General features: G+C 39.3%; 1 protein-coding gene across 5 annotated transcripts in view; it reads right to left on the minus strand.

The window, feature by feature from the left end:
- Positions 1 to 23,070, minus strand: part of ZCRB1 (zinc finger CCHC-type and RNA binding motif containing 1) — a 95,518-nt gene that overhangs the window by 22,384 nt on the left and 50,064 nt on the right. For all 5 annotated transcript variants that reach the window (XM_058190147.1, XM_058190148.1, XM_058190146.1 and 2 more), the window contains 2 exons: positions 5,788 to 5,878; positions 5,622 to 5,650 (listed from right to left, as the gene is read on the minus strand). In XM_058190147.1, coding sequence (XP_058046130.1) covers positions 5,622 to 5,650; positions 5,788 to 5,871 — 113 coding nt within the window. In that variant the 5' untranslated portion in view covers positions 5,872 to 5,878. The remainder of the gene's footprint in view (positions 1 to 5,621; positions 5,651 to 5,787; positions 5,879 to 23,070) is intronic.

The following is a 23,070-nucleotide window of genomic DNA, read 5'->3' on the forward strand; positions in this document are numbered from 1 at the left end:
TCAAAAAGGAGATCCCAGCCTAGTTGAACATTACAGACCAATCTCTCTATGCTGCATCACCTGCAAAGTAATGGAATCTATCATCAACCAATCCATTACCCTCCACCTAGAAACAAACAACCTACTCTCTAATAAACAATTTGGTTTCAGAAAAAAATTATCATGTAATTTACAACTTCTCCACTGCAAAAACATATGGACTACTCATCTTGACCAAGACAAAGCAATAGATGCAATCTACATAGACTTCTGCAAAGTTTTTGATTCAGTAGTACATGAAACTAAAACTATAACTAAAATGCAGTAAAAGTGCTACACCCAATTTGCCAGCAAATTTGGAAAACTCAACAATGGCCACAGGATTGGAAAAGGTCAGTTTACATTCCAATTCCAAAGAAAGGCAATGCCAAAGAATGTTCAAACTATCGCACCATTGCACTCATTTCACATGCTAGTAAGGTTATGCTTAAAATCCTACAAGATAGGCTCCAGCAGTATGTGGATCGAGAACTACCAGAAGTACAGGCAGGATTTCGTAGAGGCAGAGGAACTAGAGATCAAATTGCCAACATACACTGGATCACGGAGAAAGCTAGGGAGTTCCAAAAAAACATCTACTTCTGCTTCATTGACTATGCTAAAGCCTTTGATTGTGTGGATCACAACAAATTGTGGCAAGTTCTTAAAGAGATGGGAGTACCAGACCATCTTATCTGTCTCTTGAGAAACCTGTATGCGGGTCAAGAAGCCACAGTGAGAACTGGACACGGAACCACTAATTGGTTCAAAATTGGGAAAGGAGTCCAGCAAGGCTGTATATTATCACCCTGCCTATTTAATTTATATGCAGAACACATCATGAGAAAGGTGGGGCTAGATGAATCAAAAATCGGAATTAAGATTGCCGGAAGAAATATCAACAACCTCAGATATGCAGATGATACCACTCTAATGGCAGAAAGCGAAGAGGAACTAAAGAGTCTCTTGATGCGGGTGAAGGAGGAGAGTCCAAAAGTTGGCTTGAAACTCAACATTAAGAAAACTAAAATCATGGCATCCGGCCCTCTCAATTCTGGCAGATAGATGGTGAAGAAATGGAGGTAGTGAAAGATTTTATTTTCCTGGGCTCCAAGATCACCGCAGATGGGGACTGCAGCCAAGAAATTAAAAGATGCTTGCTCCTGGGGAGGAAAGCTATGGCAAATCTAGACAGCGTACTAAAAAGCAGAGACATCACCCTGCCAACAAAAGTGCGTATAGTCAAAGCTATGGCTTTCCCAGTTGCAATGTATGGCTGTGAAGGTTGGACCATAAGAAAGGCTGAGCGCCAAAGAATTGAGGCCTTTGAACTCTGGTGCTGGATAAGACTCCTGCGAGTCCCTTGGACTGCAAGGCGAACAAACAAGTCAGTTCTAGAGGAGATCAACCCTGACTACTCAGGGTCAGATCCTAAAGATGAAACTGAAATACTTTGGCCACCTAATGAGAAAGAAGGACTCACTGGAGAAGAGCCTAATGCTGGGAAAGATTGAGGGCAAAAGAAGAAAGGGACGACAGAGAACGAGGTGGCTGGATGAAGTCACTGAAGCAGTAGGCATGAGTTTAAATGGACTCCACAGGATGGTAGAGGACAGGAAGGCCTGGAGGAATGTTGTCCATGGGGTCGCGATGAGTCGGACATGACTTCGCAACTAACAACAACAAAAACTAAAATCCTACAGCATTTCAGGACCTCTTCACAATTGGATAACTGCTTTCCTGTCAAACAGACAAGTGGTCAAAATTGGCAATGCTCTATCAAATCCTGTTCCTGTCAACAGTGGCGTTCCTCAAGGCAGCGTTCTTGGACCAACGCTCTTCATACTATACATAAATGATCTCTGTGACCATATCTCAAGTTATTGTGTTCTCTTTGCTGATGATGTCAAACTATTTAACACCACCAACAATACTACTACCCTTCAAAAAGACCTTGACTTTGTATCCGATTGGTCTAAAACTTGGCAACTCCAAATCTCAACCAGCAAATGCTCAGTCTTACATATTGGAAAAAAGAACCTAAACACTAAGTACAAGCTTGATGGACATTACCTTACAGATGACCCCCACCCTGTTAAAGATCTTGGAGTTTTCATATCACATGATCTAAGTGCCAAAGCCCACTGCAACTACATAGCAAAAAAGGCTCTAAGAGTTATAAACCTAATTTTGCGCAGCTTCTTTTCCAAAAACTCTTACATTACTAACCAGAGTATACAAAACATTTGCTAGACCTATTCTTGAATACAGCTCACCTGTCTGGAACCCATACCACATTTCTGACATCAACACCACTGAACGTGTCCAGAAATATTTTACAAGAAGAGTTCTCCGCTCCTTTGAAAACAACAAAATACCTTATGCCACCAGACTTGAAATCCTGGGTTTAGAAAACTTAGAACTCCGCCGACTCCGACAAGACATATGCTTAACTCATAGACTCATCTATTGCAATGTCCTTCTATTGAAGACTACTTCAGCTTCAATCGCAATAATACAAGAGCAAACAATAGATTTAAACTTAATGTTAACCGCTTCAATCTTGATTGCAAAAAATATGACTTCTGCAACAGAATTATTAACACTTGGAACACACTACCTGACTCTGTGGTCTCTTCTCAAAATCCCAAAAGCTTTCATCAAAAACTGTCTACTATTGACCTCACCCCATTCCTAAGAGGACTATAAGGGACGTGCATAAGAGCACATACGTGCCTACAGTTCCTGTCCTATTGTTTCCTTTCATTATATCAAATTAATATAGTTTTTGAATACATTTGCTCATATATATGCTTATATGATATGTAGTTATTTTATGTTGATACTTGTGTATATTGTTGTGACAAAATAAAAAAAAATAGACTAAGAACATGGATTTCTGGAACCATGTCCTGTGGTCCTATGAGATCAAGATAAACTTATTTGGTTCAGATGGTGTCAAAACACTGTGGTGGCAACCAGGTGAGGAGTACAAAGAGAAGTGTGTCTTGCCTACAGTCAAGCATGGTGGTGGGAATGTCATGCTCTGGGGCTGCATGAGTGCTGCTGGTACTGGGGAGCTATAGTTCATTGAGAGAACCATGAATGCCAACATGTACTGTGACATACTGAAGCAGAGCATGATACACTCCCTTCAGAGACTGGGCCGCAGGGCAGTATTCCAATATGATAATGACCCCAAACACACCTCCAAAACGACCACTGTCTTGCTAAAGTTGTTGAGGGTAAAGGTGATGGACTGGCCAAGCATCTCTCCAAACCTAAACCCTATTGAGCATCTGTGGGGCATCCTGAAATAGAAGGTGGAGATGTGCAAGGTCTCTAACATTCACCAGCTCTGTGACGTTGTCATGGAGGAGTGGAAGAGGACTCCAGTGGCAACCTGTGAAGCTCTAGTGAACTCTATGCCCAAGAGGGTTAAGGTAGTGCTGGAAAATAATGGTGGCCACACAAAATATTGACACTTTGGGCCCCATTTGGACATTATCACTCAGGGTTGTACTCACTTTTGTTGCCACCAGTTTAGACATTAATGGCTGTGTGTTGTGTTATTTTGAGGGGAACAGCACATTTACACTGTTATACAAGCTGTATACTCACTACTTTACATTGTAACCAGGTGTCATTTCTTCAGTGTTGTCACATGAAAAGATATACTTAAATATTTACAAAATGTGAGGGGGTGTACTCACTTCTGTGATATACTAAAATTACCATCTGTGTGATGCAGATTAGGATTAGAGTTGTTTATGTGAGTGCTTCTGAGTCATGGTCTGGTTTTGGCTTGTTTGATAGTTTGAGTGGCTGGCTGTTGTTACTAAGACATGGTCTGATTTCATATGAGTTGATAACTTAGTTGCTGCGTAGTGGGGTGCTTACTTGTTCCTTTAGAAAAGAATAGAATAGAATTTTTATTGGCCAAGTGTGATTGGACACACAAGGAATTTGTCTTGGTGCATATGCTCTCAGTGTACATAAAAGAAAAGATACGTTCATCAAGGTACAACATTTACAACACAATTGATGGTCAATATATCAATATAAATCATAAGGATTGCCAGCAACAAGTTATAGTCATACAGTCATAAATGGAAAGAGATTGGTGATGGGAACTATGAGAAGATTAATAGTAGTGCAGATTCAGTAAATAGTTTGACAGTGTTGATGGAATTATTTGTTTAGCAGAGTGATGGCCTTCGGGAAAAAACTGTTCTTGTGTCTAGTTGTTCTGGTGTGCAGTGCTCTATAGCGTCGTTTTAAGGGTAGGAGTTGAAACAGTTTATGTCCAGGATGCGAGGGGTCTGTAAATATTTTCACGGCCCTCTTCTTGATTCGTGCAGCATACAGGTCCTCAATGGAAGGCAGGTTGGTAGCAATTATTTTTTCTGCAGTTCTAATTATCCTCTGAAGTCTGTGTCTTTCTTGTTGGGTTGCAGAACCGAACAAGACAGTTATAGAGGTGCAAATGACAGACTCAATAATTCCTCTGTAGAACTGAATTAGCAGCCCCTTGGGCAGTTTGAGCTTACTGAGTTGGCGCAGAAAGAACATTCTTTGTTGTCCTTTTTTAATGATGTTTTTGATGTTAGCTGTCCATTTTAGATCTTGCGATATGATAGAACCTAGAAATTTGAAGGTTTCTACTGTTGATACTGTGTTGTCTAGTATTGTGAGAGGTGGAAGTATGGAAGGGTTTCTCCTAAAGTCTACCACCATTTCTACGGTTTTGAGTGTGTTCAGTTCCAGATTGTTTTGGCTGCACCACAAGGCTAGTCGTTCGACCTCTCGTCTATATGCGGATTCGTAATTGTCTTGAATGAGACCAATTACTGTTGTGTCAACTGCGAACTTCAGTAGCTTAACAGATGGATCATTGGAGATGCAGTCATTGGTATACAGAGAGAAGAGAAGTGGGGAGAGCACACAGCCTTGGGGGCCCCCTGTGCTAATTATACAGGTATTTGATGTGATCTTGCTTAGCTTCACCTGCTGCTTCCTGTTTGTTAGGAAGCTTGTGATCCACTTACAAGCCTATTCCGGTACCTGTAGCTGGTTTAGCTTAGTTAGAAGAATGTCTGGAATGATAGTATTGAATGCTGAACTAAAGTCTACAAAAAGGACCCTTGCATAGGTCTTTGGAGACTCAAGATGCTGTAGGATGTAGTGCAGAACCATATTAACAGCATCATCTGTTGATCTGTTTGCTCGGTATGCAAATTGCAAGGGGTCTAACAGCGGATCCGTGATGGTTTTCAACTAGTTATCTGCCTGGCCACCTGCATCTGGATATATATGTAGTATGGCACTATATTTTTACAACATAACCCCTAAATAATATAAATACCATAACAAGAAACGGTAAAATAAGTACTTTTGAAGAATCCCCTCCCCTAGAAAAGTATAACCTATGAATAGAATATTTTATAGAAAGTTCATAACAGCAGTAACATTACAAATAAGCACCTGACTTAGTATCCTATTAAAAAAATTACACATGTGAAAGGATCTTGTTAAATCGAGGGTGTTATTGTTAGACACAACATTAAAGAATAAGCTACATACAATTTAATACTTATACTTACTTAATTACTTTCCCATATTTTGAAAAAATCTGAAAAGACAGAAAAAGTATAGTTATTTAAGTTAGATATAAAAATAGGAAAGTAAATTCTTCACAAAACACAGAAGTAAATATAAATGTTCTATGATAATTCACACAAAGTTTGTTTAATTTTAAAGTACACTTACTCTGTACAAGTCATTGTTTGTCAATGAAAAGGGCAAATTAGATACATAAACTGTGCTTTTGCTTGGTGCTAATCCTCCACTCATTTTTTTTCTAAAACAAAAAAGAAAATATCATGTGAAAAGGAAGCATCAAATTTATTTAAAATATACAGGGTAATTTCACAACGATCTTACTTGTCCTGAATAAATAGTGCTTAACAATGAAAACAACTATCATCGCAGAATGAAGATGGTTAGGTTATGTGCCACGTTGTTACTTTTCCCAATGTTTATCTTTGAGGAACAAATTGCCTTCCTACTTTCTACATTCTTTTCAATTTATGCAAGGAAATAATAATCCTATTCACATAGACTTTAAGCTGAGAATTTTAGTTTAATTAATTCTGCAATATAACCAAATATACTAGCATATCTGGAAAACAGCGGCCAACAGGATGGAAGAGATCAATTATGCCAACACCAAACAAAGGAGAATCAAAGGACGCTGCAAATTATTGAATCTTCTTCTTCCTAGTGTTTTCCCACAAGTGCAGGGTCCGCTTTTCAGATCATTGAACGTCACTTACCAATCCAAGATGGTGACAACGAAGGAAGCATAGTGTTCTGTTTCCCTCCCCCAATACTCCCAACAAAGAGTCAGTCAAAGGCCTTCTTTTCTAATTTATTTACATAGATAAATGTTCTGGCCACAGTTTCCGGTGGCGCCACCTTCTTCGCTGAGTTCCTAATTAAGGAGCTCCGTACTGAACTTCGTAAAAGCCAGAAAAACGCCAGCTTTAATCTCTTTCCCTGGATGAAAGGGAAAGATAAGAGCTGTGGGGGTGTGGTAGACCTCCCCAGGGGCTTTGTTTTTAATTAAGCAGAGCCCTGAGGGTCGAGAGTCCCATAAATATTCCTGCCAAGCTCTGACTTCAGTGCGTGCCTGCAAAAGCAGGAAAAGAAGAAAGTGTCCATCTCTGCTAATTGTCTTATCTTTATGGATTCCTATAAGCAGACGGAATGAGCACGAGTGAACAACTACTGGATTGCAAGTATTTTTGATTTCCTGACTTCTACCCTTTTAAAAAGAGAAACTTTTTTTTCTTTGTTTCAACTGACTCTTTAAGATGGCGCCTGAAAGGGAGTGAAAATGAAGAATGGAATTCTAAACAGCCTGTGTAACTAAGAAGCTAAGAAATGTTATGTGTGGATTTTAATGAAGTGAAGTGAGCTCTCCTATACTTAAAGGGGAAAAGAGAAGTTTCTAGACTTATATTTTGTGAATTTTAAAAACTGAAATGGCTACTAAACCACCTAAGACTGGGGGTAGAAGGGGTTCTGAACCAGCTTTAGAAGATTTGATTAAAGAACAAGGGAAAGTCTTTGAAGAAAAGTTTAAGGAGATAATGGATAATAATGAGAAAATAAGAGAGGAAATAAAAGAGAATAATAAAAAAATAAGAGAAGATATTTTGATAGCTTTCCAAGGTTTGGCAAAAAGACTGGAGGTGGTGGAGGAGGAGGTGCAAGAAATTGCTCAGTCAAATCAGCAAATAGAAAATAGAATGGGGGGAATGCAAATTAAATTGGACAAAAATGAAGATCAAGTGGTGGTGATGCAGTATAGAATGATGGAAGGAGTTCTGAGAATTAGGGGCTTGAATGAGGAGAAAGGGGAAGATTTTAAAAAAAATTTATCAGAAGCTCTGGCTGAATTTATTGAACTTGATCCACAAGAGGTTGCTTATCAAATTGACAAAATTTATAGAGTTAATTCCTGGATTGATAGGCAGAAGAAACTTCCTAGACACATTGTGGTTTATTTTTTGAAAAGAACAGTAAGAAATCAAATTTTGCAAGTTGCATTTCAGAAAAACTTGAAAATAGGAGAACAGGAGCTGAAGGTTTTGAAAGAGATTCCTCCCAAGATGTTAAGGGATAGAAAGGACTTTACATTTTTTACACAAGAACTTAAATACCAGATTCAATTTAGATGGGAGGTTCCAGTTGGTTTGACAGTGTATTATCAAGGAAGGAGATATCGTATTGATACAGTGCTTAAGGCCAAAGATTTTCTTTCCACCGTGCTGAAACTTGAAGTAGAAATAATAGAAAAAAGAATTCAAGAGATTCAAATGGGTGTGGAAGCTGAGGTGATTCCAGTGATGTTACCATCTGAGGAACAACCACAAGAACAAAGACTGATGAGGGGAGCCCTTAAGCGTAAAGAAAAGGAGCAACAAACTCAAAGTAAAGTTCAGGATTCTGCTACAGAAACGGTGGGAGGAGCACGCCGGTGCAGGAGGATCTTCAGCTGATCGCTCAAAAGCTTCAGCAGGCCAGTAATGGCAAATAAAATCTTGACCTGGAATGTCAATGGTTTGAATTCAGCTCAGAAGAGAAGAAAAATATTTCATTATTTGAAACAATTTAGAAATGATGTAATTTGCTTACAAGAAACGCATATCAAACTATCAGATCAAAAGTACTTAATAAACTCAAAGTTAGGTAAACATTTTGTTGCCTCTGCTTTGGACAAAAAACATGGCATAGTGGTTTATTTGAGAAAAGATATACCAGCCAAGTTAATAGAGGCAGATATTCACGGAAGATATATTGCTATTGAACTTACAATAGAAACAAAAAAGACCCTTTTGTTTGGTATATATGCACCCAATCAGCAACAAGAAAAATTTTATAGAATGTTGTATGATAAGTTGATTCTATGGGATTATAAATCGTGAATTATATTGGGAGATTGGAATGGAGTAATAGATACACGAAAGGACAAGAGAACTTTTTCTAAGAAGATACCTGCACATGCAAAGCTGCCTAAATCCTTTTTTGACATGATAGAAGATTTTGAGTTGAGAGATGTATGGAGACTGCGGAATTTGGAGGAAAGAGACTATACTTTTTTCTCTGATAGGCATCAATCCTTCTCACGTATTGATTTTATTTTAATTTCTAATGACTTGCTTTTTAAGGTGAAGAAAACTAAGATATTTCTAAGATGTTTGTCTGATCATAGTCCTGTTTGGATGGAATTGCAATATGGAAAAGAAGGTAGAAGAACTTGGAGATTAAATGAAAATTTGTTTATATATCAGGATAATGTAAATCAATGTAAAAAGCAGATGAAAGAATTTTTTGATTATAATTTGAATAACGAAACATCGATAGAAATGGTTTGGGACGCCAGTAAAGCTTTTATGAGAGGTGTATTAATATATATTAATAATAGACAGAGAAATAAGCAACAAAGACAGCGAAGGTATTTAGAAGAGGAAATTTATAAGAAACAACAATTATTACTACATATCCCGCATGATCAAAAACTTAAAGATGCAATAAAGTTATTACAGAATCAATTTAATATGATAATAGCTGATCAGGTGGCAACAAATATACAATATGCCAAACATAATACTTTTTGTAATGCAAATAGACCTGGTAGGTGGTTAGCATATACCTTATGCTAAGGAAAAGACAAAAACAACGTACTATAGAAAAAATAGAATATAAAGGTAAAGAGAGATACCAACAGGATAAAATTAAAAAAGCTTTTTTAGAATATTATACAAATTTATATCTTAAAGATAATATATTGAACAGGGATATTGATAATTATTTGAAGGAATATAAGGTTAAAAATTTAACTTTAGAACAAATGGATGAACTGAATCGGCCTATAACTTCTGAAGAAATTATTCAACAATTAAAAATGGGGAAAACTCCTGGTACGGATGGGCTTACAGTTAGTTATTATAGGAATTTACAGGATGAGATGTTAGGTCCACTTAAGGAATTATTTAATCAGATACAAATAGGAGGGGGAATTCCCCCCTCATGGAGAACCTCTTTTATTTCATTGATACCAAAAGAGGAACAGGATTGTTCTAAACCTGGGAACTATAGGCCAATCTCGCTTTTAAATAATGATTATAAGATTTTTGTTAAAATAATAGCTAATAGATTAATGTTGATATTGCAGCGAAGAATTCATAATGATCAATCTGGATTTATAAAAGGGAGACATATGAGGAATAATGTTAGGCAGATTGTTAATTTACTGGAGTATTTAGAAAAGAAATTTTTTTTTTTTATTGAAAGAGTTTTAAAAAACAAAAACATTTTTCCCCCTTTTTTCCCCCTCCCTCCCAAAAAACAAAAAAAAAAAAAACAAAAAACCCTTCCCCTCCTCCCCGGCTTCCGGGTCAATCACAAGGTATTGTTATACATAAACCAAACATAGAATAAAATTTTCCCTTCCAATCCAAATAACCACATCCAAAGCTTTTCATCTCCCAACCCCCTCCCCATTACATAAAATAACTTTCTAATTATTCAAAGGCAATCTGATATTTCTTAATCTGATATCTGTTTTGTAGATAATCAATCCATTTTTCCATTCAATTAAATATCTTTCCTGCGTATTGTCTTTTAAAACGCTGAGATTTTAGCCATCTCAGCCAAATTAATAACTTTCAATATCCATTCTTCTATTGTAGGTATCTCTTCTTTCTTCCAGTATTGTCCAATCAACAGTCTTGCTGCTGTTATTAAATTCAGAATCAATTTAGTCTCAATCCCTGTACAATCCGTTATAATTCCCAAAAGGAAAAATTGTGGCAGGAACTTTATCTTCTTCTTCAGTACATTTTGAATAATCCACCAAATTCTTATCCAAAAGACCTTAATTTTCTTGCAAGTCCACCAAATATGAAAATATGTAGCATCATCACAATCACACCTCCAACATTTCGCTTGGATATTAGGATACATACATGATAATTTTTTGGGATCTAAGTGCCATCTATAAAACATCTTATAAAAATTTTCCTTAAATTCTGTGCTTGTGTAAACTTAACATTTCTAACCCAAATTTTCTCCCATGTTTCCAACATTATTGGTTCCTGAATATTCTGTGCCCATTTTATCATACAATACTTTACCAAATCCTTTTCGAATCTATTTCAAGCAACACATTATACAATCTCTTTATATGCTCCTGGGTCTGATTTCTAATTTGCTTTATTAAATTTTCCTCCTTTGCATTATACCAATTTTTGATCTTCTTTCCATCTAGCACTTATTTGCCCATATTGAAACCAAGTATAATTCCTCCTTCTTCATTTAATACCTGTAATGATTTTAATTGCAATCTACCTCCTTCAGCATACAAAAGTTCTTTATAAGTAATCATTTCCTGTTTCTGTTCTATATTTATATTCTCTATTGCATGGCTAGGGCTCGCCCATATAGGAATCTTGTAATCTAATTTATAAGAATATTTTTTCCAGACCATAAAGAGCACTTCTCAACACATGATTCTTAAAAGCCCTATCCACTTTTTCATAAAATAAGTACGCATGCCATCCATATAACAAGTCATAACCTTCTATATTCAAAATTCTTTCCTCTGTTAAGTTAAACCAGTCACTTATTACTGAAAGGGTTACTGCTTCATAATATAGTTTAAAGTTAGGCATTCTTAAACCACCTCTTTCCCGTGAGTCCTGTATTATTTTCATTTTAACCCTCGCCTTTTTACCCTGCCATATAAATTTGTTAATCCCAATCCGCCAATCTTCCAAATTTTTATCCTTTTTAATTATTGGTATCTGGAACAGAAACAAAAATCTAGGTAACACATTCATTTTAATAGCCGCAATCCTTCCCAATAGGGATAACTGCAATTTCTTCCAGCCACTCATATCATTCTGAACTTTTTGCCATAGCAAGTCATAATTATTCTTATAAAGTTTCTTGTTTGATGAGCTAATATAGACCCCTAAATATTTAACCTTTTTTACTACCTCAAATCCTGTCATTTCCTCTAGTTTTTGTTTCTGTTGTATAGACATATTTTTAATTATCACTTTTGTTTTATTCTGATTTATTTTAAATCCTGATACCTTTCCATATTTATCAATTACTTCCAACAAAAATCTACTTGAATTTATAGGATTAGATTAACGTAACCACTACATCATCTGCAAAAGCTCTAACTTTGTACTCATATTGTCTAATCTTAATTCCTCTATTTTCATTAATTCTTTATTTTATCTAATAATGGTTCCAGAGTCAAAACAAACAATAATGGTGATAAAGGACATCCCTGTCTCGTTCCTTTCGCAATCTTAATAACTTCTGTCAAGCTACCATTTACTATAATCTGTGCTGTTTGCTCTCCATAAATCGCTTTAATTATTCTAACAAAACAGTCTCCAAATTGCATTTTCTCTATTAATTTAAATAAAAAATCCCAATGCAATCGATCAAAGGCTTTCTCTGCATCCAAAAAAATAAGTGCCGCTGAAGTATTCTTCTTTTCCAAATATTCCAATATATTAATAATCTGTCTAACATTATTCCTCATCTGCCTCCCTTTTATAAAACCAGATTGATCAGTATGAATTCTTTGTTGTAAAACTAACATTAATCTATTTGCTATTATTTTTACAAAAATCTTATAATCATTATTTAAAAGTGAAATCGGCCTGTAGTTACCAGGTTTAGAGCAGTCTTGCTCCTCTTTCGGTATCAGTGAAATAAAAGATGTTTTCCATGAAGGGGGTATTCCCACTCCTAATTGTATCTGATTAAATAATTCTTTAAGTGGGCCTAATATTTTATCCTGTGTTTTTTTATAATAAGTTGCTGTAAGACCATCTGTACCAGGGGTTTTCCCCATTTTTAATTGTTTAATTGCCTCCACTATTTCTCCAGTAGCTCTCAGGCGATCCAGCTCCTCCCTCTGTTCTAATGTTAGAATATTAACCTTATAATCTTTCAAATAATCATAAATGTCCCTATCCAATATTTTGTCTTTTGCATATAGTGCAGTATAAAATTCTGAGAATGCCTTTTAATTTTATCCTGTTGGTATATCTCTTTACCTTTATATTCTATTTTTTGTATGACACGTGCTTTCTGTTTCTTCCTTAAATTATATGCCAACCATCTCCCAGGTTTATTTGCATTACAAAAGGTATTATGTTTAGCATATTGTATATTCGTTGCCACCTGGTCTGCCATTAACATATTAAATTGACTCTGTAATATTTTTATAGCCTCTTAAGTTTGTAATCTTGTGGGTTTTGAATTAATAACTGTTGCTTCCTTAAATTTCTTCTTCCAAATACCTCGCTGCCTTTGTTTATTATTCCTTTGCCTATTGTCCAAGTAAATCAATATCCTCTAATAAACGCTTTGCTCGCCTCCCACACAGTTCCTATAGGTGTCCCTTTGTACATATTAAAATCAAAAATTCTTTAACTGTTTCTTACAATAAGTTACATTATCCTCATATCTAAACAGATTTTCATTCAACCTCCATGTTCTACCACCTTTTTTCCCTTGTAATAATTCCATCCATACTGGGCTATGGTCAGTTAAACACCTCGGAAATATCTTCGTTTTCTTCACCCTAGAAAGCAAGTCATTAGAAATTAAAATAAAATCAATACGTGAAAAAGATTGATGCCTATCAGAAAAAAAAGTAAAATCTCTCTCATCTGGATTCCGTAACCTCCATATATCTCTAAACTCAAAGTCTTCCATCATTTCAAAAAAGGATTTTGGTAATTTTGCATGTATAGGTATCTTCTTGGAGGAGGTTCTCTTATCCTTCTTGTATCAATTACTCCATTCCAGTCTCCTAATAAAATAAACGAACTATAATCCCAGAGGGTCAACCTCTCATGTAACATTTTGTAAAACTTTTCTTGTTGCTGATTAGGTGCATAAATACCTATCAACAAAGTCTTTTTTGCATCTATCACCAGTTCAATAGCAATAAATCTTCCTTGAATATCTGCCTCAATTAACTTAGCTGGTATATCCTTCCTGATATATACAACAATTCCATGCTTCTTTTCCAAAGCTGATGCAACAAAATGGTTACCCAATTTTGAATTAATTAAATATTTTTGGTCTGATAATTTTATATGTGTCTCTTGCAAACAAATCACATCATTCTTAAATTGTTTCAAGTAGTGAAATATTTTCCTTCTTTTCTGAGCTGAATTCAAGCCATTAACATTCCATGACAAGATTCTATTTGCCATTACTGGCCTCCTGAAGCTTTGAAGCAGACAACGAAAGCTCCTCCTCCGGTATCTTCCGTCTAGCTCCTCCCACAGCTTCCATACTGGGATCCTGACTTTATCTTTGAGACTGTTGCTCTTCTTTACGCTTAAGGGCTCCTCTTGTCACCCTTTGCTCTTGTGGTTCCTCTAATACTGGCAGCAATAAAGGCTCTTGGATCACCACGCCTTCTTGAGTCTCTTGAAGTTTTTCTATCACTTCTATTTCGACTTTCAAAACTGTAGAAAGAAAATCCTTTGCCTTTAAAACAGTGTCAATTCTATATCTCCTTCCTTGATAGAATACTGTCAGTCCAACTGGCACCTCCCATCTGAATTGAATCTGATGTTTTTTAAGTTCTTGTGTAAAAAAAGCAAATTCCTTCCTGTCTCTTAACATCTTTGAAGGAATCTCTTTCAACACCTTCAACTCCTGTTCTCCAATTTTTAAAGTTGTCTGATATGAAACTTGCAGAATCTGATTTCTCATAGTCCTTTTCACAAAATAAACCACAATGTCCCGAGGAAGCTTTCTCTGTCTTGCAATCCAGGAATTAACTCTATATATTTTATCAATTTGGTAAGCTACCTCTTGGGGGTCCACTTCAATAAATTCAGCCAATGCTTCTGATATAATTTTTCTTAAGTCTTCTCCACGCTCTTCTTGCATACCACGAATTCTAAGAGCTCCTTCCATAAGTTTATATTGTAATATCACAACCTGATCTTCATTTTGATCCACTTTTTTCTGAACACCATTCATTTCGTCTTCTAAATGCTTATTTGACTGAGAGATCTGTTGCATTTCCACTTCCAATCCCTCAATTTTTTTACTCAGTCCTTGAACTGCCATAAGAATATCTTCTCTTATTTTTGCATTAAAATTCTCCACCATCTCTTTTTGCCTATCTTCAGAAAGTTTTAATTGTTCTTTCAATATTTCCTCAAGACTTGGTTCAGATCCCCTTCTTCCAGAAGGCTTTAAAGGTTTAGCTGCCATTCTGTCTTCAAAAGAATCAGGAATTCAAACTTAATAACTCTCCTTCCCTCCTTTCAGTATAAAAAAACTCCGTTTGTAACAATCCACAAATAACGCTGCTTCATCGTACTAAAATTTTTTTACTTTCACTTTCAGACGCCATTTTAAAAGTCAATTAATCAAAGACAAAGAAAGGTTTCAAGTTTCAAAAAGGGAGTCGGTACTTGCCGTGCTGATTCTGCATCAAAGATCGAACGCTTGTGAAATTCCCGTCTGCTTAGAATATCAATCAATTTAATAAGTCCTTTAGAGCAGAAAGCAGAAATAAGTCCTTTTTCCTGATAAAAACAGGAGCGTGCTGAAGTTGGAGGGAGTGGAATTCGGTGGGGTCATAAATCCAGGAAAATTCGCTCTTGAGAGCAAACCCCCTGTCAGACCTGCCACTTTCCCACAACTCTGATAACCTCTTTCACCCAGAGGTTATGCTAAGCTCAGTGAACAGTGATTTATTTTCTGTTTCACTGACTTTTACAATCTTCTAACACGGAGTGCTCTGTTAGAGCACCCAGCAGGAGGGTGACGTCACTGGAGCCTCTCAGAAAAGAAAAATTTTATTCCAGCAGCATTTATTTTTCTCGATGCAGAGAAAGCTTTTGATCGATTGCATTGGGATTTTTTATTTAAATTAATAGAAAAGATGCAATTTGGAGATGGTTTTACAAGAATAATTAGGGCAATTTATGGGGAGCAAACAGCACAGATTATAATTAATGGTAGCTTAACAGAACCTTTTAAGATTGTGAAAGGAACAAGACAGGGATGTCCTTTATCACCATTATTGTTTATTCTAACTCTAGAACCATTATTGGATAAAATACGAGAAGTAAAGGAGATAGAGGGAATTAAAGTTAGACAACATGAATATAAACTGAGAGCTTTTGCAGATGACCTGGTGATTACTTTAACAAACCCTATAAACTCTAGTAAATCTTTGTTGGAAATAATTGATCAATATGGGAAGGTTTCAGGGTTTAAGGTAAATCAGAAAAAGACAAAAGTGATAATAAAAAATATGGCCAGACAACAGAAAGAAAAACTAGAGGAAATAACAGGATTTGAAATTGTAAAGAAGGTTAAATACTTAGGGGTCTATATTACATCGTCAAATGTGAAATTGTATAAGAATAACTATGAGGTTTTATGGCAAAAAGTTCAGAAAGAGTTGATTGTTTGGAAAAAATTGCTCTATTATCCTTGCTGGGGAGAATAGCTGCTATTAAAATGAATGTTTTACCTAGATTTTTATTCCTCTTTCAGATGATACCAATAATTAAGAAAGATAAGAATCTTGAGGAATGGCAGAAGGGAATTAATAAATTTATATGGGAAGGTAAAAAAGCTAGGGTTAAAATGAAAATAATTCAAGATTCCCGGGAAAGGGGAGGTTTAAAAATGCCCAATTTTAAATTATTAGAAATCAGTCTCAGGAGCATATAAAGAGATTGTATAATGTGTTACTTGAAATAGATTCTGAAAGGGACTTGGTAAAGGACTGTATGATAAAGTGGGCACAAAATTTTCAGGAGCCAATATTATTGGAAACTTGGGAAAAAATTTGGGTTAGAAATGTTAAATTCACGCAGGCACAAAATCTGAGGGAAAATTTTTATAAAATGTTTTATAGATGGCACTTAGATCCTAAGAAATTATCGTGTATGTACCCAGATATGCAAGCAAAATGTTAGAGATGTAATTGTGATGATGCTACATATTTTCATATTTGGTGGACTTGTAAGGATATAAAGGTCTTTTGGATAAAAATTTGGTGGATTTTACAAAATGTTTTGAAAAAGAAGATAAAGTTCCTGCCGCAATTTTTTTTGTTGGGAATTATTATGGACTGTACAGTAATTGAGACTAAATTGATTTTAAATCTAATAACAGCAGCAAGATTACTAATAGGACAATACTGGAAGAAAAAAGAAGTACCTATAATAGAAGAATGGATATTGAAAGTTGCCAATTTGGCTGAGATGGCGAAGATATCAGCCTTTTTGAAAGACAATACGCAAGAAAGATACTTAAAGGAATGGAAAAAATGGATTGACTATATTCAAAGTAGATATCAGACTAAGAGTTATCAGACTGTTTTTGAATGATTATGATGTATTATTTTTGATTGTTTTCGGGGGAAGTTAGGAATTGATGATTGTAGGGGTATAATTAAGTTGGAACGAAATTTTTTTAGCATATATTTGTTTTATTTTTAACTATACCTTGTGCTCGTTCCGGGAAGTCGGGGGGGAGGGGGGTTGTGAAGGGAGGGGGGAGGGGAGGAGGGGGGAAAGGGGGTGAAAAATTTTCTGTAAAACTTTTTGAATAAAAAAAAATGTTCTGGCCACGTCTACCCATGGGCCTGCCAAGTCTCTGGAGATAACTAGGAAATTATAGATAAGGCCAGAGTTACTCATGAATATATTCTTCCCTCCATTGATACAGTTTGCTCGCGCAAATTCACTGCTTTGTCCAAGACAAAAAGCCAGGAAGTTCCGCCTACTGCTTTTATAGCCTCTGTAGATGTCACTGCATAACTCATCATTCTTTGGCTTTGTCCGAACGCCTCCTCTGCTGCGCGCGCCAGTCATGTCTGCACAGTCTTGCATTACTCCAAAACTGTTCTTGGGGCGTTGCCAAATCAGAAGAAGGCCTGGGAGAATCAGACCTTGCCGGCCCCTCCTCCTTCCTTTGGGTGGGTGCCAGGGAGGGAGAGGGCCCAGGAGAAGCAGGCCTTGCCAGGTCTTCTCCCTCACTTTCTGAATCATCCGAGTCCAGGAGTCCGAGTCCAGGAACCTGGGTCACAACACATAGTCACATCACTGGCAGAATGGTTGCTACTAAAATAAAATAGAACAGTAGGAGGAAAGGTGGAAAGATAAATCATAGAAAAAGGAAAAAAGACTAGAGAAAGGAAAAGGAGAGGAAGATTGGAGAAATTAAAACTGACAGAAGCCCTGCTGCACCCGAGAGGCCTACCCAAGAGACCAGAGGCCCATCGAAGTGAGATGAGCAGAGAGGCAAACTGACTGCAGGCAGGAAAGCCAACTGGTGGAGAATAACGAGGCGAGCCGGTGAGTGAGTGGAGCCAGCTGCAAAGCAGGGAGGAACACGACCGGCAGAGAACAAAGAGGTGAACGAGCAGAGCAGGGAGGAAGGGAAGAGAACAGAGACGAGCTTGCTAGGGACCATCCAGTCCTATTTGCTGACAACAAATGGGAGCCACATGGCTCCATAGCAAAAAGCAGCAGCAACACAGCAGGGAGGAGACAGCCAGCAGCAGCATGGGGCAGCACGTGAGGAAAGCCACCACAGAGAACAACAGGGAAAGCGACAATGGAGCTTACTGGAGAAGACCGTACAGCAGAGCTGACCTGTCCAGAAACCTGCATGGCAGACCAAGAGAGCTGACCAGAGCAGGGACGAGGCTGAAAAGACCGGAGCACTGAAGGACAGAAGGGAGCTGGCAGAGAAAACAACAAAAGGCCAGAGCAGCAAATGAGGAAAATGAAGGCAGCAAATTAAGCCTGAGGCGCGCCGGGGAACTACCAAAGGGCCAGTCTGATGTGGTTCCCATCTTCAAAAAGGAAAAAAACCACAGACCCAGGAAACTACAGACCAGTCACTCCAGGGGTGAAATGCTACCAGTTCGGGCCGGTTTGCCAGAACCGGTAGTAAAAAAACGCTTAAAAAGTAAAATGATCATGATCGTGTATTGCTTAGCTGACCTTTAGAGACCTTTTTTTTTTTTTTACTTTTTAAAGCATTTTTAATTACCGATGAACCGGAAGTTAAAAATGCTTTAAAAAGTTAAAAAGAAAAGCAGGAAATCCAAAAGCGTGTATTTGGTGTGGATTGTGCATGTGCGTGCAGCGTTCATCTGGTGCAGACTGCGCATGCATGCACATGCATGGACAGCGAACCGCTGGATTTCACCACTGGGTCACCACTGGGTCAGCCTAACGTCAATACACGGGAAGATACTGGAAAAGATAATAAAAAAACAGATCTGCCAACATCTAGAAACAAGTAAAGTAAAAGAAACAAGTAAAGTAAAAGGTCAGCACGGGTTTGTTAAAAACAGATCATGCCAACCAATCTTATTTCATTCTTCAATACCGTGACTAAGTTACAAGACGAGTGAAATACTGTGGATATAATATACTTAGACTTCAGCAAGGCATTCAATGAAGTAGACCACAACCTACTTTTTCATAAGCTAGAAAAAACACGGATAGATAGCATCACCATCAGATGCATTTGTAACTGGCTGATAACCGTACTCAATGAGTAGTTGTTAATGGTACTACATCTACATGGAGGGAAGTAAGCAGTGGGGTATCACAAGGTTCCATCTTAGAAGGGGAACTTACCAAATTTGAGGATGATACTAAGCTGGAAGGAATAGCCAACACTCTAGATGATAGGCTCAAGATCCAGATGGACCTTGAAAGACTTGAACACTGGGCCTTATCTAACAAAATGAAATTCAATGTAAAGAAAAGTAAAATCTTACACTTAGGCACGAAAAATCAAAAGTACACATATAAACTGGTATAGAGAGGGATCTTGGAGTCTTAGTGGACAACCAAATAAATATGAGCTAACAGTATGTGGAGGCAACCAAAAAAAGCCAATGCAATCCTAAATTAACAGAGGGATTCAATCAAGAACAAGTGAGGTACTAATACTACTAAAAAGCCTTAGGAAGACCACACCTAGAATACTGCATCCAGTTCTAATCACCACACTATAAAAAGGATGTTTGAGAGTGTAGTGAAGAGAAGGACCAGGGAAGAGACATGATAGGAGTGTTCCAAAATTTGAGGGCTGCCACAGAGAGGAGGGGTTAACCTACTTTCCAAAGCACCTGAAGGCCAGACAAGGAATAATGGATGGAAACTGATCACGGAGATTCAATCTGGAAATAAGGAGAAATTTTCTGACAGTGAGAGCAATCAACCATTGGAACAGCTTGCTTTCAGAAGTTGTGGGAGTTTCATTATTGGAGACTTTCAAGAAGAGATTGAACTGCGATTTGTCAGAAATGGTGTAGGGTCTGCTGTTTCGGCGAGGGGTTGGACTAGATGACCTAAAAGGTCCCTTCCAACTCTGTTAATCTGTTAAAAATCTGTATTTGGCAGCAAAGAAATGTATAAAATATAACATTTTCCTGCCATCTATTGACTCTGGATCTTTGCAGGAAACAGTCTCTGACCAAACCAAAACCTAGCCAACCTCTCACTTGGGCAATGGACTGTCAGAAAGCCCTTGAACAGTTTATTGCGGAGCCAATCTTCCAGCACCCTGATCCAAATAAACCCTTCATAGTCCAAGCCAATGCCAATGATGTGACTGTAGCAGCTGTTCTACTTCAGAGGAACGTTCAAAACGAACTAATGCCTTGTGCTTATCAAAAAAGTTAACAGACACTGAACGCAGGTGGGCAGTATGGGACAAGAAGGCTTTTGCAGTGCGATGGGCTTTCTTATCCTGGAGACATTTCCTAGAGGGGGTTAAGGAGCCTTTCGAGGTGTGGACCTCGAGGCGCTAAAGACCCCTCAATAGCTTTCCCTCAAGCAAGTTCGCTGGGCTCAATATTTTAAATGCTTTAACTTCAAGCTAAAATACATCCTTGGGGGGGGGGAGAAAACAACTGGCTGATGCTTTGTCCAGAAAACCCCAACTTGACAGCCAACGAGAAGAAATAGTACATGCCATGATCTCCAAGGCTCAGCCAGCTGCCCAAGCACGCACTAGAGCACAAACCAGACTCTGTTCCGACTTAGTTGACGGTGGAGAAGAAAGCCTCTGGAGCCTAGGGAGGGTGAAAAACGGGTCTCCCTGGCCCACCATGCCATTGTCGAGGCCAGCTCTGGCTCGACACATGACCCTACAGGGATATGGATCATGGGAGCAGCCCCTTCAAAGATCCAAAGGGATGACGTATCAAGGATTTGTTTTTGTCGTGTCCCACTCCTCCACTGATGGCCGGGTCAGGGAAATCCGAATCAGGTGTGCCTCTGCAGCTCTGCCAAAGTCCTAGCAAAGTCCTCAGGGCAGGCAGGAGACCAGAAAGTGACTTCAGCAAGATATGTTTAGACTTTGCCTGACTCAGAGACTGCCAGAAAGCAGATCCTTTATATAGGCCATGGGGTGTGGCTCCATGACTCAGCACTTATCCAGGCCTGCCCCTCCCTTCCTTCTGACACCGCCGCCTATCAATCCTTCTGAAGCGAGGGTCACTCCAATCGGCAGCTGTTGGTAATAGACCTTCCTCAGGCTCACATGCTGTGGAGGAGGGGGAGGGGTCTAGTTGCTCCGTTTGCCTGGGCATGGAGCCAGAGCTGGGGCCGGGAGATGCCCCCTCCTCAGCCTGTCTGGGCATGGAGCCAGGGCTGGGGCCGGGAGGCATGCTAGGACATTCTTCAGCATTCGGAAGCAGATAAGCAGACCCCGGCTGTGGTGGTGAGATCGGATGAGACACAACAGTTTTGAGGGCTGCAGGGATCTGCATTTGGCAAGCATGAGAAAGGAATCAGCACACTGGTGGCCAGGATAGAGGGAGATGAGGACTGGGCGTTAGGAAGAGCTGCTTGAGTTCCAGGATTTAGCAGATGACGTGGCAGCTGAGGCTGTCAGATGAGGGAGAGAGCGGCCAGGTGTCCAATCAATGGAGCGGTTCAGCCATGCGGGGGGACATGAACAGCGTGAGATGTTTGGAAGGGGCTGAGAGGCAGCTCTCAGCGCTGACTTTATACAGAGAGACCTCAACTTTATTGAGACCCGCTTTGTAGGAGACCTGTCGTGTCCCACTCCTCCGCTGACGGCTGGGTCAGGAAATCGAATAAGGCTTGCCTCTGCAGCTCTGCCCAAAGTCCTAGCAAAGTCCTCAGAGCAGGCAGGAGACCAGTAAGTGACTTCAACAAGATAAGTTCGACTTTGCCTGACTCAGAGACTGCCAGAAAGTAGATCCTTTATAGGCCATGGGTGTGGCTCCATGACTCAGCACTCATTAAGGCCTGCCCTCCTTCCCTCTGTTGCCTCCGCCTATCCAATCTTCTAATGCGAGGATTACTCCAATCAGCTGTTGAATAAACCTCCTCAGGCTCACATGCTGTGGAGGAGGGGGAGGGGTCTAGTTGCTCCGTTTGCCTGGGCATGGAGCCAGGGCTGGGGCCGGGAGATGCCCCCTCCTCAGCCTGTCTGGGCATGGAGCCAGGGCTGGGGCCGGGAGGCATGCTAGGACATTCTTCAGCATTCGGAAGCAGATAAGCAGACCCCGGCTGTGGTGGTGAGATCGGATGAGACACAACAGTTTTGAGGGCTGCAGGGATCTGCATTTGGCAAGCATGAGAAAGGAATCAGCACACTGGTGGCCAGGATAGAGGGAGATGAGGACTGGGCGTTAGGAAGAGCTGCTTGAGTTCCAGGATTTAGCAGATGACGTGGCAGCTGAGGCTGTCAGATGAGGGAGAGAGCGGCCAGGTGTCCAATCAATGGAGCGGTTCAGCCATGCGGGGGGGGGGGACATGAGCAGCGTGAGATGTTTGGAAGGGGCTGAGAGGCAGCTCTCAGCGCTGACTTTATACAGAGAGACCTCAACTTTTATTGAGACCCGCTTTGTAGGAGACCTGTCGTGTCCCACTCCTCCGCTGACGGCTGGGTCAGGGAAATCCGAATAAGGCTTGCCTCTGCAGCTCTGCCCAAAGTCCTAGCAAAGTCCTCAGAGCAGGCAGGAGACCAGTAAGTGACTTCAACAAGATAAGTTCGACTTTTGCCTGACTCAGAGACTGCCAGAAAGTAGATCCTTTATATAGGCCATGGGGTGTGGCTCCATGACTCAGCACTCATTAAGGCCTGCCCCTCCCTTCCCTCTGTTGCCTCCGCCTATCCAATCTTCTGATGCGAGGATTACTCCAATCAGCTGTTGGGAATAAACCCTCCTCAGGCTCACATGCTGTGGAGGAGGGGGAGGGGTCTAGCTGCTCCGTTTGCCTGGGCATGGAGTCAGGGCTGGGGCCGGGAGATTCTCCTTCTTCTGCAGTTTGTGTGGGCATGGAGCCAGGACTTGGGCCGGGAGGCATACATTCCTCAGTGTTCGGGAGCAGGTAAGAAAGGCCCCGGCTGCTCTGAGGGCGGGCAAGACACAACAAGACCCAATAAACGAGGTCACTATTG

This window comes from Ahaetulla prasina, chromosome 7, assembly GCF_028640845.1.
Source record: "Ahaetulla prasina isolate Xishuangbanna chromosome 7, ASM2864084v1, whole genome shotgun sequence".
Taxonomy (NCBI): domain Eukaryota; kingdom Metazoa; phylum Chordata; class Lepidosauria; order Squamata; family Colubridae; genus Ahaetulla; species Ahaetulla prasina.